At 44.3% G+C, this 17,667-nt stretch overlaps 2 protein-coding genes across 3 annotated transcripts; one reads left to right on the top strand and one right to left on the bottom strand.

The window, feature by feature from the left end:
• Positions 1-575: 575 nt before the first annotated feature.
• Positions 576-4,647, top strand: LOC123413299 (lysine histidine transporter 2-like). Its single transcript, XM_045106241.1, has 8 exons — positions 576-770; positions 2,326-2,480; positions 2,642-3,028; positions 3,140-3,533; positions 3,658-3,763; positions 3,845-3,936; positions 4,033-4,101; positions 4,181-4,647. Exons 1-8 carry the CDS (start codon positions 729-731, stop codon positions 4,277-4,279), a joined length of 1,344 nt encoding a protein of 447 aa, XP_044962176.1. The 5' UTR covers positions 576-728; the 3' UTR covers positions 4,280-4,647.
• A 501-nt stretch (positions 4,648-5,148) lies between these two features.
• On the bottom strand, positions 5,149-12,231 carry LOC123413298 (transcription factor GTE8-like). Of its 2 annotated transcripts, XM_045106239.1 has the most exons (11): positions 11,983-12,077; positions 10,449-11,808; positions 10,331-10,376; positions 10,102-10,257; positions 7,796-7,866; positions 7,622-7,661; positions 6,707-6,769; positions 6,544-6,638; positions 6,398-6,458; positions 6,179-6,321; positions 5,149-6,051 (listed from the first exon to the last, which is right to left on the bottom strand). In XM_045106239.1, the coding sequence occupies exons 2-11, from the start codon at positions 11,757-11,759 to the stop codon at positions 5,791-5,793; spliced, it is 2,247 nt and encodes a 748-aa protein (XP_044962174.1). In that variant the 5' UTR covers positions 11,760-11,808; positions 11,983-12,077; the 3' UTR covers positions 5,149-5,790. The 2 variants fall into 2 exon arrangements, with proteins under 2 accessions (XP_044962174.1, XP_044962175.1); XM_045106240.1 differs by lacking the exons at positions 7,622-7,661; positions 7,796-7,866 and having other exon boundaries at positions 10,449-12,231.
• Positions 12,232-17,667: the final 5,436 nt, after the last annotated feature.

The following is a 17,667-nucleotide window of genomic DNA, read 5'->3' as shown; positions in this document are numbered from 1 at the left end:
CAAGGAAGTAGTATATGTTTACTCGCACGTGGTATCGGTACGTGAATTGTAAAACGTGGGTTGCCGACTATTCACAATCAATCCTATAAAGTGTTCAAGTGGAGTTGTTTCCTTTTCGCCGCATTTGGAACATGAACATATGATACGTACAAGTATATAATTTGGCAAGCCTTCGACTCGGTGTGGCTGTCAGCACAGCCAAGTGCAGAGGTGCATTTACGCCCCGACGAGATCCAAATTACGAGAGACTCGCATCATCCACTTGGTGCCTTTTTTTCTCTTTAAAAAGAAAAGCCAATTTTCACGTGCACGAGTTTGGAAATAAAGAATTGAATAGTCCGTACATGACGTTCTGCCACCCAGAGCAGCTCCAGCCCCCACAGATGGACAGAGCCAGGATCGAACGAACGGCATCCCGCCAGCCTCGGACGCGGGTGCCACGGGTCCGTGCGGTTGGAACGGCGCGCCCGCAGCTCGCTGGAGTCAACGGTCAGCCGAACGATATTCCATTTTTTCTTGAGGGGAAACAAACCCATAACTAACCCAGCGGGATACGTGCTCCTCGATCGCTCACAGTATATACGGCGCCCTCCCCGCCTCCATCTGAATCTGCCCCCTCTATAAAGACCACCACCACCACCACGAGCTGCATCTCCTTCTTTCTCTCCACCTTCTCCTTTGTGTGACTCCTCCGGCCATTGCTGGACGCGCGCTCGGTGCCGGAAGCCATGGGGACGCACGCCTCGCCGGACAACAACACGCCGCCCAAGGTCAAATCTCCCACTCTCTCTCTCTCTCCCTCTGCTTCTGCGTATGTATGTTATATGATCTGTTTTATTCGCAATGTTTCTGTATCCACGAAACAATCCGTTCATCTTGTTCAAACTCTCTCTCTCTCTCTTTCTTCTACCTCGTTCTTGAGGGGAGAGAGAAAGGCAGAGAGAGCGCAAAACAAAAGGTAGGGGGTTGTAGAGTTCCGAAAAGCGGGGAGCGAGATCGACAGAGCCCCCACCTGTTCGCGCAAAAAAAGACAAAAGGAAAAAACTTTTTGCGTGGAGGATTGTCTTGTCCCGGCATGTAGCACCAGTTCATCCTCTTCATGTGAAATCCTTTTCTTGGAGGCGGCAAGAACCCGTGTGAAATCGTGGTGGTATAATATCAATCTCATCTTCTTGGTGCTTTCGGACTAGTATACTTTCTGGTTTCTTTTCGTACAAAGGATTAAAGAATAGAAAAGAACGCATGTACATCAAGTATCGGCGTCATATGATCAGTGTGATTCTTGATGCTTTGCCTTAACTGCGGAATTTTACCTTTTTTCCTTTAAACAAATGGGTTTTGCCTCCTTGTTTTTCCAGCCTGTTCTGTTACTTTACAATTCTTATTATCACATCATCCAGTCTGTTTTTACATTAACATGTACCTCAATAATTACGTTGTGTTTCTTGTTTCAAATATATTACTATACGGAAACAAGTAAGCAGGAGTATGTTACAGATTTATATGGGAAGAAATAAAATGGTTTTCCATCTTTTTTGTTGCTTCTGTCGTATGGTCCACCTTGTACTTGGACTAACAAGTCTGAAAAGTCTTAATTTGTACTTTCAGTCCAGCGTTGTTTCGCTTTCCAATGCCAAAAATAGTTCACACTTGCCTACGAAAAAAAAACAGATCACACTCTTTAAACTCTCCATTAACTAGTAGTTTTCTTTTTTACTACGTACAATTTTTACGGTGGACTATTTATCAATTTAATGTACATGCATATCCATATCTCTGTGTTCATTGCCACATAAGATTGATTATGCTATATATACAATGCGCAATTTCACGTCTCGTGCAAGAAGTTGTTTATTTTGATTACGAAATAATGGAAAGGCACTCTTGTGAAAATGGATGCTTTATCAAAACAACTTCCGTATTCCAGATATGCAAACATAATATTTTGGGACTAGTAGTATCATGCAACGTTGTTAGGTGAACGTGGTTTGATAGAAAAATCAAAGATGTTTACCGTGAGCTGTCATTGATTGGTAAGCATCTGATGACTTGTTTGTCGTTGGCGACTACTTGGCCATGTGATAAGTCAACTGCCCGGAAGAAAACGAATCACTCTACATCTGAAAATTCTAAGTTGCCAACGTAAGTTTACTCCATGACATCAAAAATGAAAGAAATAGGTTGCAAATAAATTGTTGTTGATAAGTCCCAAATAAATTTGGTATAATAGCTTTTATTGTTTGATATTTTAAATTTAGAAGAAGAACTTCGGCGATTGTGTGATCATGATATTTATAGGCTAACAAAAATTCTGAAAACCCACAGGATGAGAGGACTGCACGGGAGAAGGCGATCGATGACTGGCTTCCTATCACGTCTTCAAGGAAAGCAAAGTGGTGGTACTCGGCCTTCCACAATGTCACCGCCATGGTTGGCGCTGGGGTGCTCAGCCTCCCCTACGCCATGTCTGAACTCGGTTGGTATGTACATCTACCTTGCCATGACACCCATAAATTGGAATCTGAATGACATGTGGGTCCTACATGTCATACTCACAGACGGACAGTTTTCGAAGCTAGAAACTTGCAATGGCATAATTCCAATCATTTGACGTTCACTGATGTTATCTGTTTTCGTGCAGGGGTCCTGGCATCGCAGTGATGACCTTGTCTTGGATCATCACGGTGTACACGCTGTGGCAGATGGTGGAGATGCACGAGATGGTGCCAGGCAAGCGGTTTGACAGGTACCATGAGCTTGGACAGCATGCCTTCGGTGACAAGCTCGGCCTTTGGATCGTGGTGCCACAGCAGCTCGTCGTCGAGGTCAGCCTGAACATTGTCTACATGGTCACTGGCGGCAACTCGCTCAAGAAGTTCCACGACGTGATCTGTGATGGCAAGTGCAAGGACATCAAGCTTACCTACTTCATCATGATCTTCGCCTCTGTCCACTTCGTGCTCTCCCAGCTACCAAACTTCAACTCCATCTCCGGCATCTCCCTCGCCGCAGCCGTCATGTCACTCAGGTTAATACAAATGTTTACAGTCTGCACTGTAGCAAATCCGGCAAATTTCTGGATAATAAAAAAAAACTATATCTAGCTAGCAATGGCCGTTGACAATGATGCATAATGCAGCTACTCGACAATTGCTTGGGGCGCCTCCTTGCACAAGGGGAAGGAGGAGAACGTGGACTACAGCCTGCGGGCGTCGACGACAGCAGGGCAGGTGTTTGGTTTCTTGGGGGGCCTCGGCGATGTGGCATTCTCCTACTCCGGCCACAATGTGGTGCTAGAAATTCAGGCTACCATCCCATCGACGCCCGGCAACCCGTCCAAGAAGCCAATGTGGAAGGGCGTGGTGGTGGCCTACATCATCATCGCCGCCTGCTACTTCCCGGTGGCATTTATCGGCTACTGGGCATTTGGCAACAGCGTCGACGACAACATCCTCATCACCCTCAACAAGCCCAAGTGGCTCATCGCCATGGCCAACATGATGGTCGTCGTTCACCTCATCGGTAGCTACCAGGTATGTAAATCCTTACACTCGTCTCGTCTGCTTTTACGTTCGATACCTGAAGCTTAGACATTGTGCCAGAGCTAGTACGATATATCTAACTTTACAAACAAAAAATTGTATGTTTCCTGTGCAGATTTATGCGATGCCGGTGTTTGACATGATGGAGACGTTTCTGGTGAAGAAGTTGGAGTTCGCACCAGGCATTACGCTCCGTCTGATCACCCGAACTATCTATGTTGGTAATGCCCCCGTTGACTTGTCTCATCTCAAGTTTTAACGCATCTAGTACTGAATAACTGACAAAAACACCGACTGTGCAGCCTTCACGATGTTTATCGGCATGAGCTTCCCGTTCTTCGGTGGTCTCATCGGGTTCTTTGGTGGGCTCGCCTTCGCACCGACGACCTATTTCGTAAGCATTTTTTCCAGACACGTTTCATCACAGCAAATTTACATTCAGAGCTTCTGGTGAGATTGGACGATATGTAACTGTCATGGCTGCCTGCAGCTTCCCTGCATCATGTGGCTCATCATCTGCAAGCCCAGGATATTCAGCCTCTCATGGTTCACCAACTGGGTAAGAACCCAGAGATACAAAGCGATCCCTTTTTTATCCTCAAACGATGATTTCATCCTGATTTTCCTTTTGTTTTCAGATTTGCATCGTCCTTGGTGTGCTTCTGATGATCGTGGCGCCCATCGGAGGGCTCAGGCAGATCATCATTTCTGCCAAGACATACAAGTTCTACTCATAGATCACTAGAATTACCGTTCATCATCATCGCCTCGTGATTGGCAATTCTACTGCCAGATTTTATTTTTTTTCTGTCCTGCAAAGAAGAAAGACCATGGATACCACGGCTTGTCGCAGATGTCGGACGGTCTGCTTAGTTTAGACCAGAAGAGGGATGTGTGTTGGGGGTAGATCGTGAAGGGGTCCAGCCCGCTTCCAGCGCCGGGAGTTTTCATGCATGTACTCTTACTATTTTGCAGAGCACTAGCTATGAAAAATAGGCGTACGGATTCATATATACCATGAGAAATATCAAATTAAGTGCAAGATCCATACATTGCGATTGTTCTTGCATAGATTATTCCGCAATGTATGGGTTCTTTTTCTTTCTTTCTTTGGCAAAATGTCTATGTTCTTGCTATCGAATATCCTGTGATGTGTTTTAGCTTTCAATATGTTTCTCCTTGGTGCTGTCTGCCCTTACACATGCTTTTCTGGGAATGTTCATTTTACTTCCAATGTAGCAACAGCACCAGTTAATCCTAAACGCAGCATGGAACAAGTCAGGGAAGATCACTGACGCCTGGTCCAAACAAGATAATACTAGGACGTCAATAGCTGGCGAGCAGTGGGTTGGCATTTGACAAGTTTAGTTTAAGGGGTTGACATTTTCCTAGGGAAAAGAAATTTTGCAGCAAAAAAGAAAAACAAGTAACCTTGCCAAAAAAGAAGTTTGCCCCTCCACCAATTTAATAACAACATATTTGGTGAAGAAAACAATAATAAATACTGCCTCTGTCCCATAATATATGACGTTTTAGCTGCTCAAATGAACTGCTAAAACGTCATATATTATGGTACAGAGGGAGTAAATAATAACCACAATTAACATTTGACACCGCAAGTCTCTCAGCAGCCACTTATAGCTTATCGCATGCTACAAAAAATAATTTACCTCCTCTATATCCTAATCCGAGGTAAGCTCAGGATATCCCAAACAATATTCAGGAAAGAGATATAAAGTAATGATGAGAGATGCAACTGCAGAAGAAAAAAAGGGTTTTCCATCTATCAGGCAACCTCTTTGTACAGTTTCCAGGATTACATTCACAACATGAAATGTCAGCGAAACTACCCCCAAAACGGCTCACATTAGTTGTTCTAAGAGCCAGGGACAACCCACCCCACCCCACCCCCACCCCACCTAACACCCCCTTTCCCTCAGTATCATCTTCCAGATATCCATCCAAAGAAGCACAGGGGCGTCCATTACTTCATCATGGCTAACAATGAACCCATCCCAAGATAGGCAGACTCCATGGGACCCCGCATGCATCAAGACTGGTTCCAATGCCTGCTACTACATTTCATCAACCTCAATTTGCTCCAAAACTTGTGCAGCTCATAAATGCTGTAGAGGAATGAACCGTCAGGGTCGATATGCACTTCATCACATATCAAAAACATCAAAAAAACAGTTATCTGGTCCAGTCACGCCACAGGCTCCACTCATTGAAAATGCACCATGAGCTGTCAGTCTATTTCGCCCTCCTCAACATCAACTGTTGGTTCATCTGCGGACTCGACTTCCTCATCTTCTTCGTCGTCATTTTTCATATACAATCCAAGCTGTTCTAGGGGGTTGCCCCCAAGTTGAAATCCAAGGGGCTCAGGCGTATGGCTTGGACTCATTTCACCGACCAAGTTGAGATTCTGTTCACCTGTGACGGTTCCAAGCATTTCAAAATCTTTCAGGAAGAGGTTCCCTTCATTGATTTCTACGGTTTTCTCCATCTGCAGGGTCAATGGTATTTGCACTTCAGAGTATGGATACCAAAAGGGCAATCAATACTATCTGCACTTCAGAGTATGGATATCAACAAAGCAAGATGTTGCTTGCCAAATTGCATCCTAGGTTTACCTGCTGCAAGGCTTTACGAGCTGCTTCTCTTTCACGTTCTCTTTGCCGTTTAGCTTCTGCAGCAGCCTCAGCAACAGCTGCTGCTTCAGCCCTCTTGCGAGCTTCCTCGGCAGCTTTAGCCTCAGCTTGTAACCGAGCTCTCTCTGTAAGGAAGATTGTGCCTCAATACACAGTATTCCAGCTGGCATACCAGCCCAAATATTACCAACTTCATCTCACCTTCCCTTTGTAACCTTTCAAGCTCCTCCCTCTCGCGCCGAACTTTCTCAGGATCCTTCACCTGGTATGATGATCATGTGAATCTTACTGGGAATAGCATCCACCAAAGCCCAGGCAGCAATGCAATAAACTATTCCAACACATACCTGATCAAGAGCCTTCTCACGAGCTTTGAGAATTGTATCAGCGAAACGGCTTTTCAAAAGGGCAGCTCGGTATTTTTTATCAGACACATTCTCCTCTGAAATATTGATTCATTTAATAAACTGTAAAAGAAACGTACCAAACATGCTCTGGGTACAAACTTACCCTCATCATCAGCAGAAATAGGTACGCGTTCAGCACATTGTTCTTGTAATGTATCCTGTGAATCTGCAAAAATTATCAATTGAAAGTAGTAAATACACAAGACACAAGTAGCTATTCCAAAATTGCAGAAGTACGGCAAAGCCAATCGACAAGCACTTTGATAAGTTTGGGTGTCAACTGAAGACTAGTTCTCCCCAACTACAAGTATTTAGGTAGAGGGAGTATATAAAAAGCACAAGTTCAAAAGAAGTACAGAGAGTTCGAAGGAAGGTATCAAAGACATGTAAGGAAGGGATGATAAGCCACTTCCTCTAACAGTTTAATATTTAGTGGACTATATGACTCTGAAGAGATGGGTTAAACCGGATAACAGGCTTCATTTGAACGCAGTCTGGGTTGTAAAGAAGTGACAATCCAAAACTTTCTATAACAGTTTAACCCATCGTGTAATTTGGATTTGAAGCGATGGGTTAACCCAGATACCAGACTCCACTTGAATGGAATTTGGATTTAACAAATCGCCAAATATTTTGACGTGTTATAGGTAAAAATTCGTCTGAGAGAAACAGGTTAGATTTGGCTGAATTGTCCTATCCTATGCACAATAGTAGACCCCACGTGTAATTCGATTTGCCAGCAGTAATAATAGTTCAATTTTGGCAGGATTAATTGCTCGGATTGTCTGATATAATTTGGGTTGGCTTGTGCCAGCCAAACACCAACCCTAACATTATTTCAAGTTTTAAAACCTCGACTGGGTATAATCCCTTGAGTCATATGAGAAATAGGTTACTGGGGCTAGCTAACTTGTGAAGGCTGGCTTTTGTTACTGAATCAAGTGGTCTAATTAGTTTGATGATGTGCTTGCAATAGCTGCTTTGGCTTAAAAACAATGTATTATGTGCAACCTCTTACCGGTTTCCTGGTCCAAGCTAAACACGGGTAGTATGTTCTCCTGCATGTAAACAGAGAGCAACCATTGAGGAAACCGATGTTCAAAATAATCTTTTGGTGAGTAGCATGTCAATTTTGTTTGAGACTTGTATGGTTCTAGAAACTACTCGAGATACAGCAAGTGTGTGGAAGCACCTTAGCGCCAATGTTTGCCGGAGGAACTTTGGCACCCAAATCACTTCCAGAAGAGCTACTTGAATCTGAACCTGAAGACATAGGAAGAAATAAAATGAGCACCTTGTTGGGCATGAAAAACCACATGGACTGAACTGCAATGCCATGCACCAAGAGATATTGGCTTGTTTCCTCATTTGAGTTTTATGATGAAAGAAGGAAATTTATGGACATCGGATAGTTTTCTTCATGTTGGTTTCATCATGTAACACAGTGAAAGAAGGAAATTTACAGACATTCATAATAATGTAGCCCAAGAGAGACAGGTATTCAAAAGTTATAATTCAATGAACCTAAAAAACAGGTCTTAGTTTAATTTCAGACCTACAGAGTGGGCCAGCCAAACGGTTCCCGAGAACAGTTGTAAGATAGACATGGCTGTCCAAAAATATAGCAGGAAAATTGTATTGCGTTATTAGTGAAACTAGACCATGCTATTAGAGAATATGTTCTATATTATTCTATTTCAGACACCACCAATTATCAGTTGAAACTAGGTCCTAAAGTCCAGTGAATTAATTGATGTGAATTACTGTTTATGGGATTTGGCATGAGGAAACAAGGAATGTTTATAGTAATAAATCTATGTTCTAACATGGTTAACAGTGCAATATTATGTCAAAGGTTTGTACATGGATAAATAAATCCAAGTAAATATTTCACACAAACACTCGGTTTTTGCTCCCTCATTCTCCCTTTTATCCCCCTGAAGGAAATGTGTTTGGGCATTATATAGCTCATATTCACAAGCATGATTCATGTGAAACGAAACGGAGAAAAGGAATTTCACAAAGGAAGCACAAGTAATTTTACTACCAGCTCACACATGCTGCGGTATCATAGTGCTCTGTACTAAGTGCTACTAGCTGTCAGGCTGCTACAATTAGCTGGGAATCAACTAAGCTGAAGATCAGGTGTGCACTACACTGCGAAAGGTGCAAGGCCGCATACAAAAATAAATGTGTCCATGAAGCTTCAAACATACTGCTTCAACCCCTATCCAAACAATACATGTAAATTTCTTACTGAAAACCTCTTACAAAACAATACAACCTTCCCTGAGCCCATCCTCATGTGTGACAGTGCGGGTATGTACATGTGTTCATTAGTTACTCAGTAACATCAATCAGTTAAGCAGGTAGGACCATAGGAGAAAAGTCCACACACCCATCTCATATTACAATTATTTCACCACACAGTGGGTATGTTGCACATTAATGAATCGGATTATGTATTTCAGTATTGTAACCCTAGGCAAATCATGAATAACATGGTCCTGATATAAAAACTTCAAAGTGAGCCAGGCTCACATCAACCAGCCTAAAAATAGCATTAAAAAGATTGAAAAAAATACACACATCCTATTTCTGAGCAAATATTTGCTTTTTTATAGCCTATACACAAACCCAAATTTGGTGCGCATAAAGTTGCTACGTTAGCCGTTCATCTTTGTCTTTTTGACTCAGGGCAGAAGTAGATTATGTTTTTTACAAACAAAAAATCACAAATGCATACAGTACTTACACCTAAACTTGTTATCTTTTGTTTGAATCTTTTGATATTTGCTGTTGCGCTTCTTTTCGGGGGAGCTTAGGTGAGTCCAGGGGCAAAAATAATTCTTACAATTTGTGGATTAAAAAAGGATCCTAAATAGGAAATGATCAGCAGTATGAGCAAAAGGGAACATCAATTGCTGCCCCTCAGATAAGATAAGAACAAAATTCTACCATGTTAACATGTGAGCTATCATCACAACACAAATAGTGAACGTCAATATGTGATTTATGAGCAAAAAATATTTAAAAAACAATAATTACTGCGCCTCGAAATTGGCCCGACAGAATCACCTGTAAACACTGCAAGCACACACAGGCATGAGGGCTCTTTTTTGCTGCCATATGGATTCAATCAAATTGCTGGCAAGGAGAGTTGCTATGAACACCATTTAGCGTGTTTAACATCTCTTTCTAAAGTTGAATTAAAGTATTAAACTAGAAACAAACAGGACACAGTTCAATACTACCGATTTCAACTTATCAATACTTGCTGACACTAACAATCGTTACTCTGTCAAATAGGTAAGCACAGGGGAAGAATTTGAACAGCCTTAAGGGGCAAAGCTATCAATTTGCAGCATGCAACATGAAATGGAATGCAATCGTAAAAGGTAAAAAGAAAAGACGATATCGCAGGGCCTGGTAACAGATAAGTCAAGATACAAAGTTAGGGAGAGTAGTATGTGAAGATAAATGGATAAAAATACATACCACTGGAGGATGATCCTGACTCGCTACTAGAACTGCTAGAAGAACTATGCTTGCTGCTTCTGTCTGCCATTTCACTTTCAAATACCACAGGGGGATATGTTAAAGGTGGAAGATCATTCCCACCAATATCAATGTCTTCCTCTACAAGCTCATGCCCTGCTAAGATGCATACAGTATTAACTTAGAACAACAGTAAGTGCCACGGAAAAAAAAATGAGAAGAAAATGACCTTCATGATGCATTGATGAGTTGGCAAGTCCATATTCACTTTGGAACTGTTGAACAGAAGGAAACAATGGTCAGTAAATTAACTAACAAAAATCAATCTCAAATACAATAGCACCCACCTCAACCTCATGAGGCTCATCTTTTGTAGGGTTTCCAGACTGATTTACTCTATCATAGTCATCAAGAAGTTTCTCTAATTCAAACAGGGTATCATCGCTGAGAGCGTTCATGTCAATAGTCAACTCATCTTCATCAGCATCATTATCATCATTAACATGCCTCTTTATGAACTCAACTACATGTTCTGGAATGAATCCACCATATGATTGTAGTCTTACGCTTAGAGCAACCTTTTGTTCATCTGTCATCATCCCCACAGCAGTTTCTACCACTGGAACCTCCTCAGCCACCTGAGCCATCTGTACGACTGATGCCACTGGAGGATCCTGAACCAAAGGAGAGGCTTTCCTCTTCTTCGGATGCAAAACTGGCTTGGCAACCACCTCCTCTTTTTGAAAGGTGTTTTTCTTATATGTGCCTTTATTTGAAGGCCTTCTATCAGTAGGCTCTTTGTTCTCAATGATATTTTTCTCAACTGCGTCATTTTTTGGACGCTCAATTGCAGAGGGTTCCTCATCTGGTCGAGGAAGCTTCTTTTCAATAGGCTTCCATCTAGGTTCAAAAACACTGCTCATAGTCTGGGCCATTATGTTAACTGCATTACCGACTGGGTTATAAAGTATAGCATTGCTAAAAGTAAGCCTCACGTCTGCGGCAAACTCCCAAGGTGTAGGGTACACACCTGCATTCAGCTTTTTCTGTATAGTGCCCAAATCCATCGGGTGCTTGACTATATCAAAATAATCAGGGATACACAACTTCACAGGATCAACTGGGGTAACAAACGGGCTTGCAGAGCGATGCTTCATAAGGTTCTTCAGAAGCTCCTGGCATTTTTTAAACCATGCTGTGTAGTTAATGGAGCTCACTACAGGTTGGGCAATTGACGGCGGTAATCCTCTACCAGACTGCACTGAATTGCTCCGCCTGAGCTTCCCATCCTTTTTATTGCCGTTGAAATCACCTCTTGGAGCTGACGCAGCTCCACCATTCATGCTCGTCGTAGCCCCTCTTGAAAACAGCCTACTCTGGAGGGCCCTCACCTGCTCGAGCTCGTCGCGGAGCCTCATCTCCAGCTCATTCCTATCTGAGGCCGACATCCTCGGCAACTCAAAGACCACCCGCGGCACATTAAATCCAGGAGCATCAGCCCCCTCGTCCGTATTCAGGTTGAGGCATTTTCTCTTGGCTTCACTTCTCACAGGATTCCCAAGCCCCTTTGACACCCCCACAGTTTCCACCCCATATCTGTAGTCCGGCACAAAACCGAGCGGGTGCCCCTTGGAGAACTTCTGCGTCTTCCCCATCATTGTGTGGCGGAACACGCAGACCAGTCTGCTTGCGAGAGCAATGCGCCGCCTGGGCCACCAAAATCCACCACAATTCAGCCAAAACCTAACCCTAACCCCCCAAACCGAGAGGTTAGTTTATTGCAAGGCCGCCAGGAGCAGGAGGCGGACCTCCAAAACCCTCAATTCGGGGGGCGAAGCAGCTCAATTGGAAGCGCCGCGTCGAGAGATCGAGCCAACTCACCGAGCAGACGGCGCCGCACCCACCACAACCACCACACAAAGCCGGCGGCGCCGCCGCGAGATCTCGAGGCCTTCGCCCAGGCACCCGGCGCCGCCGCCGACGCTGCGGCGCGAGCCCTAGAGCTCCCCCTCCTCCTCCTCCTCCTCCTCCTCCTCCTCCTCGAAACGGAGGGCGGCGCGGAGGCGGCGAGGCGAAAGCGGATGAAGGCGAGGCGGCGAGACCTGGGGTTTCTCTCTCCTCTGTCCCCGTCTCTTTCTCTCTCTTCGCTGTGCCGCTCGCGAGCTTTAGGCTCGAATCGCGAAGCAAAGGGGCCCCTTGTAAGCGGCGTGCGTGGAGCGCGCCCGGTGGCTGAAATATGGGCCCCGCGGTCCACTGGTCCCACCACGCAGTCACTTGGACAGAATAGGGTGGGCGGCTCTGACTTGTGAGGGGAGATCCCGGCCGTTGGGTTTTTGGGGCGGACGGTGCGATAATAGGTGGTTGCGTGTCTTGAAAGGCTCTAGGGCTTCGTATGCTAGAATCACGTGTTGATTTCTCATGCGAATCTCCTCCGGAATAGATACTTAAATATGGATTTTCTAAGTAATTATTAGGATGGGTTTTTTTCCTAGATATGTAGAGCTTGCATATCATTTCACTAGTTGCAATAGGATATAAATATTATACTCCCTCTGTCTTAAAATAAGTGATGTAAATTTTGTATTAAGTTAGTATAAATTTTGTACTAAAGCAGCGACACTTATTTTAGGACGGAGGGAGTAGTATGTTAGTTTTGTGATTACCTACTCATATTCATATTTACCTTATTTTTTATATAAAAATTGATAAGTAAACTAAAATGAAATTGGTTCAAAGGGCACGTAAATTAAGATGGTTGATTATCATACGCGAAAGGTTGAACAAAGGGGTGGTGACAAGAAAAGTGAAACATGGAACCTTGTAATCTTTTTAGTAATATAAGTAATAAGTATAAGTATAAATATAAGTATATAGTAACTATAAAGATATAGATATAGATATAGATTGAGAATATAGAGATATAGATTATTTGGTAAGAATTTATTGTCTTACCAAAAATATTATTGTTTGGAAGAAAAAACAGAGACAAAAAAATATAAAAGGAAAGTGAAGGGGGTATAAAGAGGCTGGAAGAAGGAGGGTGAAACGGAACCGTATATATAGATAGAGATAGAGAAAATAGAGATAGATAAGATTACAACATAAAGATTGCATCAACTCACAAGATCGTGAACACAAGAATGGATGATAGTGAGCAAAGAGAGCATAAATCTAGGGGATGCTTCCCCCACACTAAGGTCAACTACTCACGGATGATGTTATGTAGCTATGTGGCGTCGGCTTTAGCCCATTAGCACGCTTCCTATTGGACGGTACTCGTGAGTCAGGTGGTAGAGGGGTGGTCACTGTCGAAGACGCATCCATTTTGGTGCTTCAAAAGTCAACGTGAGTGAGAATGATGAGAGAAGAAATGCCTTTGTGAAGAGAGGATGGTGCGCCATCGCATGTGATGGCCTATCATGTGCGAATTGAAGATCTTCGTGGGGATTTGAGCATTGGTCCATGCCCAGGAGAGGATCTCATGCTAGACTTGTCACGAGAAAGGGCAACCTGTAAGCAAGTGTTGCATGTCCTTTGGTTGTTGATCGCATAGCACATAGGCTGGAACACGCGGTAGTTCGCGGTAAGCGGGGTGGTTGGTGGTTGATATGTCTTTAATGTATCTATAATTTTTAATTATTTTATGATATTATTTTATCAATCTTGATACTTTATATGTAATTTTATATCATTTTTGGGACTAACTTATTAATTCAGTGTCGAGTGTCAGTTCTTGTGTTTTGCATGTTTTCTTGTTTTTTCATGTATCTCGAGGACGTGGGTGGGAGCTCTCGCGGCCTTGTCACGACGCAGAATAGAGGCTCCGGGGCGTGTACACCCCCCTTGTGTTCATATTCGTGAGGTTACATATAGAACTTGCGGAGATGTTGGATATTCCATGTTTTTTGTACCAGAACACCCTCCTCCATCTCTAGTTGGCCGCGCCAGGCCGGGAAACATGCGTGACCCTCAACGGGCCTTCCCACATTGGCGAGAGATTGTGGAGTCCTTCCCTAGAGAGGATCCTTCGCACGACAAGATCGCCAAGCTCAAGCATGCGGGGCAATATGTTGCGGCTGTGGTAGCGACGCGGCGCCTGCTGAAACCGGGCGGCACGGAGAGCGTCCTGGCGGCGTGCTTCCTCGAGGATAAACATATCAACTTCCCACAGGTGTTCCTGATGCACCTCGTCGAAGGCCAAGACTCGCTGAGACTCGTGCTTGATCCTAGTGGGTAGGACCACTTCCGCCCCATAGACGAGGAAGAAGGGTGTTTCGCCGGTTGGCTTGGTTGCTGTCGTGCGGATCGACCATAGCACGGACTGGAGTTCGTCGAGCCAGCTTTTGCCGCAGGCTGTGAGCTTCTAACTGAAGCTTCATGTCTTGAGGCCCTTTAGGACCTTGGCATTGGCGCGCTTGGCCTGGCCGTTCCTTCAGGGGTGCGCCACGAAGGCATAGCAGACCTGCATGGCAAGGCTGTTGCAATAGGCCTTGAAGTGGTCCCTGGTGAACTGTGTACCTTTATCAGTGATGATGCGGTTAGGGTCCGCGAAGCGGCACACCAACCCCTTGATGAACTTGACGACCGGAGGAGCTGGGATGGTGTGAACAGGCTCCACTTGTGCCCACTGAAAGGACCACGATGACGCCTAGAGGGGGGTGAATAGGCTATTTAAAAACTTCTTCGGATTTGGCTTAAACCTAATGCGGAAATAAACTAAGAGGATACTTTACAAGCACAAATCCTAAATGCAATAGACACCGCAACGTGCACTAACAACACGATCTACCAAGATGGACACAACATGGTTACTAACAAGCACAAGTAAGTTACACAAACTTACTTGAGCTATATCACACGACGAGTAGGTGAACGACACAAGATACTAGATCACACTATAGCACACGATATATCAAAAGCTGCAAGTGTGAACGTGTGGATATAGAGGGTATGCTTGAACGATTAATCTTGTACAAAGAAATAGTCAACACAATATAATGAGCACAAACAATATGCAATGTATGTATGCTCAAGTAACACAAGTAAACCACAAGTAAGGAGTTAGGGTTAAGGATAACCAAGGTCACTGAGACAAAGATGTATCCCGATGTTCACTTCATTGGAGGGAAGCTAGTCATCGTTAGAGAGGTGGATGTTACCACGAAGGCACACCAACGCCACGAAGGCTCACCCTATTCTCCCTTTGAGATAACACCACGAAGGCGTTTCTCAACCACTAGTGGTAAGACTTTGAGGTGGCTTCCAAACCCTCACAAACTTTTCCGGGGGTAATCACACAGATTGATTCCTCTCCGAAGAACTCCTACCGCCTAGGAGTCTCCAACCTCCAAGAGTAACAAGATCACGGGGAATGCTCAAAACTTGCTCAAATCTCAAATAGCTTGGGTTGAGAGGAGGAGAGGGAAACGATCTATCTTTTGATTGGAACAACTCTCAAAGGGGCTCACAAATGCTCTTGGGATCTAAGATTTGGTGTGAGCAAATGTGTGTGAGGTAGAAATGTGTTCTTATGAGGATATGGCTGTGTTGGGCCCCCTCTCACGAAGTGGGAGGGGGGTATTTATAGTGGAGAGGGGAAAGTGACCGTTGGGGTCACATAAGTCTGATAGTGGTCGGACGTCCGGCAGTTCTCGGATGTCCAGACGCCCATAAGGGGTCAGATGTCCGACAGGGGTCAGTCGTCCAAGGGATGTATATATATCAGGAACCACTGTATAGATATCAGGAATCACTGTATAGACGAACAGGGACCGGACGTCCGAAGAGAAGGTCGGATGTCCGAGAGTTCAGCTCTGTTCAAGGGCACCGGATTTCCGAAACTGGTCGGATGTCCGGCCCTCAGACGACAGGGGGAGGCCGGAAGTCTGAGTTATTTGACTCTGGATTTCTCTGTGCAAGGTTCCGGTTTTCCGAAGTGGTCGGGCATCCGGCCCTCGGACGTCCGGAGGGAGCCGGATGTCCGAGACTTTGGCTCTGGTATAAGATTCCGGATTTCCAAAGTAGTCGGGTGTCCGGCCCTCGGACGTCCGGAGGAAGCCAGATGTCTGAGGCATTGGTTCTGTTTTGAGATCAAAGCAGAGTAGTGGAGATGTGGTATGAGCAGAAAAGTAGAGATGTAGTTTGAGAAAGTTCATCGCAAAACCTGTGATCCCCTCTTAATAGTGCGGGATCCCTATACTCAAGAATAATAAAAAGGGTACTGATGATCCATACTTGAGTGTATACTTTTATTCGCTGATCATCACTCCGCACCACTAACGTCAAAGGAACTGATACCTTTGAGTTAGCCCTTTCACTTGAGCTTGATGTTGTTGTTCCTTCTTGGCTCAAGTTGAAAGCAAGACATGATGAAGTCTTCAAGTAGCTCTCCCATACACAATGTGGAAAGCCTAGCTTATGTATTCATCTTCATTTGTCCACCATGTGAACATCATCCACAAGAATCAAGCATGTAGTGCTTAGGAATGCTTATCTTGATCTTGTCCTTGTTAGCACATGAGCTTGTCCTTATCAACATACGATCATTAACAACAACTTAAAAGGGGATTAGTGATTAGTTATCTATATGTGTGTTGTCAGCAACACCAAAACACGATTAAGGGCATGACTGCACTTTCAATGATATATTCGTGCTGATCCACTTGAACTTGCACACCACAATCTTGATGACGATCACCACTTGACGTCATCCTTGATGGGTTGTATGAGATCTTCATTTTGACGCAAGCCCATGGAAGCACACCTAACCCCCACATAGAACTCTCACAAAGACCATGGGTTGGTACACAAGCACGTAATGGACAATGCTTACCATACCATGGGATCACTTGATCCCTCTCGGTACATCTTGTACGCTTTGTGTGTTGATCATCTTGATTTACTCTTTGTCTGAGATCTTGATCAACCTTGTGTCTCTATGACCATTCTTTGGATAATACCTTGAATACCATCTTGGTCATCATATAAACTCCTTGAACCCAACAGATGGACTTCAAGCAATGCCTACGGACAAATCCTATAAATATAACTTAAGGCAACAATTAGTCCATAGGAATTGTCATCAATTACCAAAACCACATATGGAGATATATGCTCTAACACCCACTTGGTGAATTTGTCGATGTCAACATGAAGGAAGCGCTAGCCATCACCCGCGTGAGGGAAATGAACCAAGATATCCAGCCCCCAGACTGCAAGGGACATGAGAGGGGAATGGTCTAGAGACCTTGCGCCGACTGGTAGATTTCCTTGGTGTGGAATTGGCATGCTTCACATGACTTAACGAGTTCGGTGGCGTCCTGAAGCACGGTGGGCCAGTAAAAACCGCTACGGAAGGCCTGATACTTATGATCTGTGTTGGGTTTTCCGTGAAGAGGAATGAGTGATGCATCACAATATATGTAAGTATTTCCCTAAGTGGGAACAAAGGTCATCGAACCAATAGGAGTAATACACAACCCCCCTCTTCAGCGATTGCACACAAAGAAACAAACACTTGCACCCAACACGGACAACAAGGTTGTCAATCCCCTTGGACTCGTTATT

Source organism: Hordeum vulgare, chromosome 7H (genome assembly GCF_904849725.1).
Source record: "Hordeum vulgare subsp. vulgare chromosome 7H, MorexV3_pseudomolecules_assembly, whole genome shotgun sequence".
NCBI classification, from domain to species: Eukaryota; Viridiplantae; Streptophyta; class Magnoliopsida; order Poales; family Poaceae; genus Hordeum; species Hordeum vulgare.
This window is presented reverse-complemented; position numbering and strand designations above follow the sequence as displayed.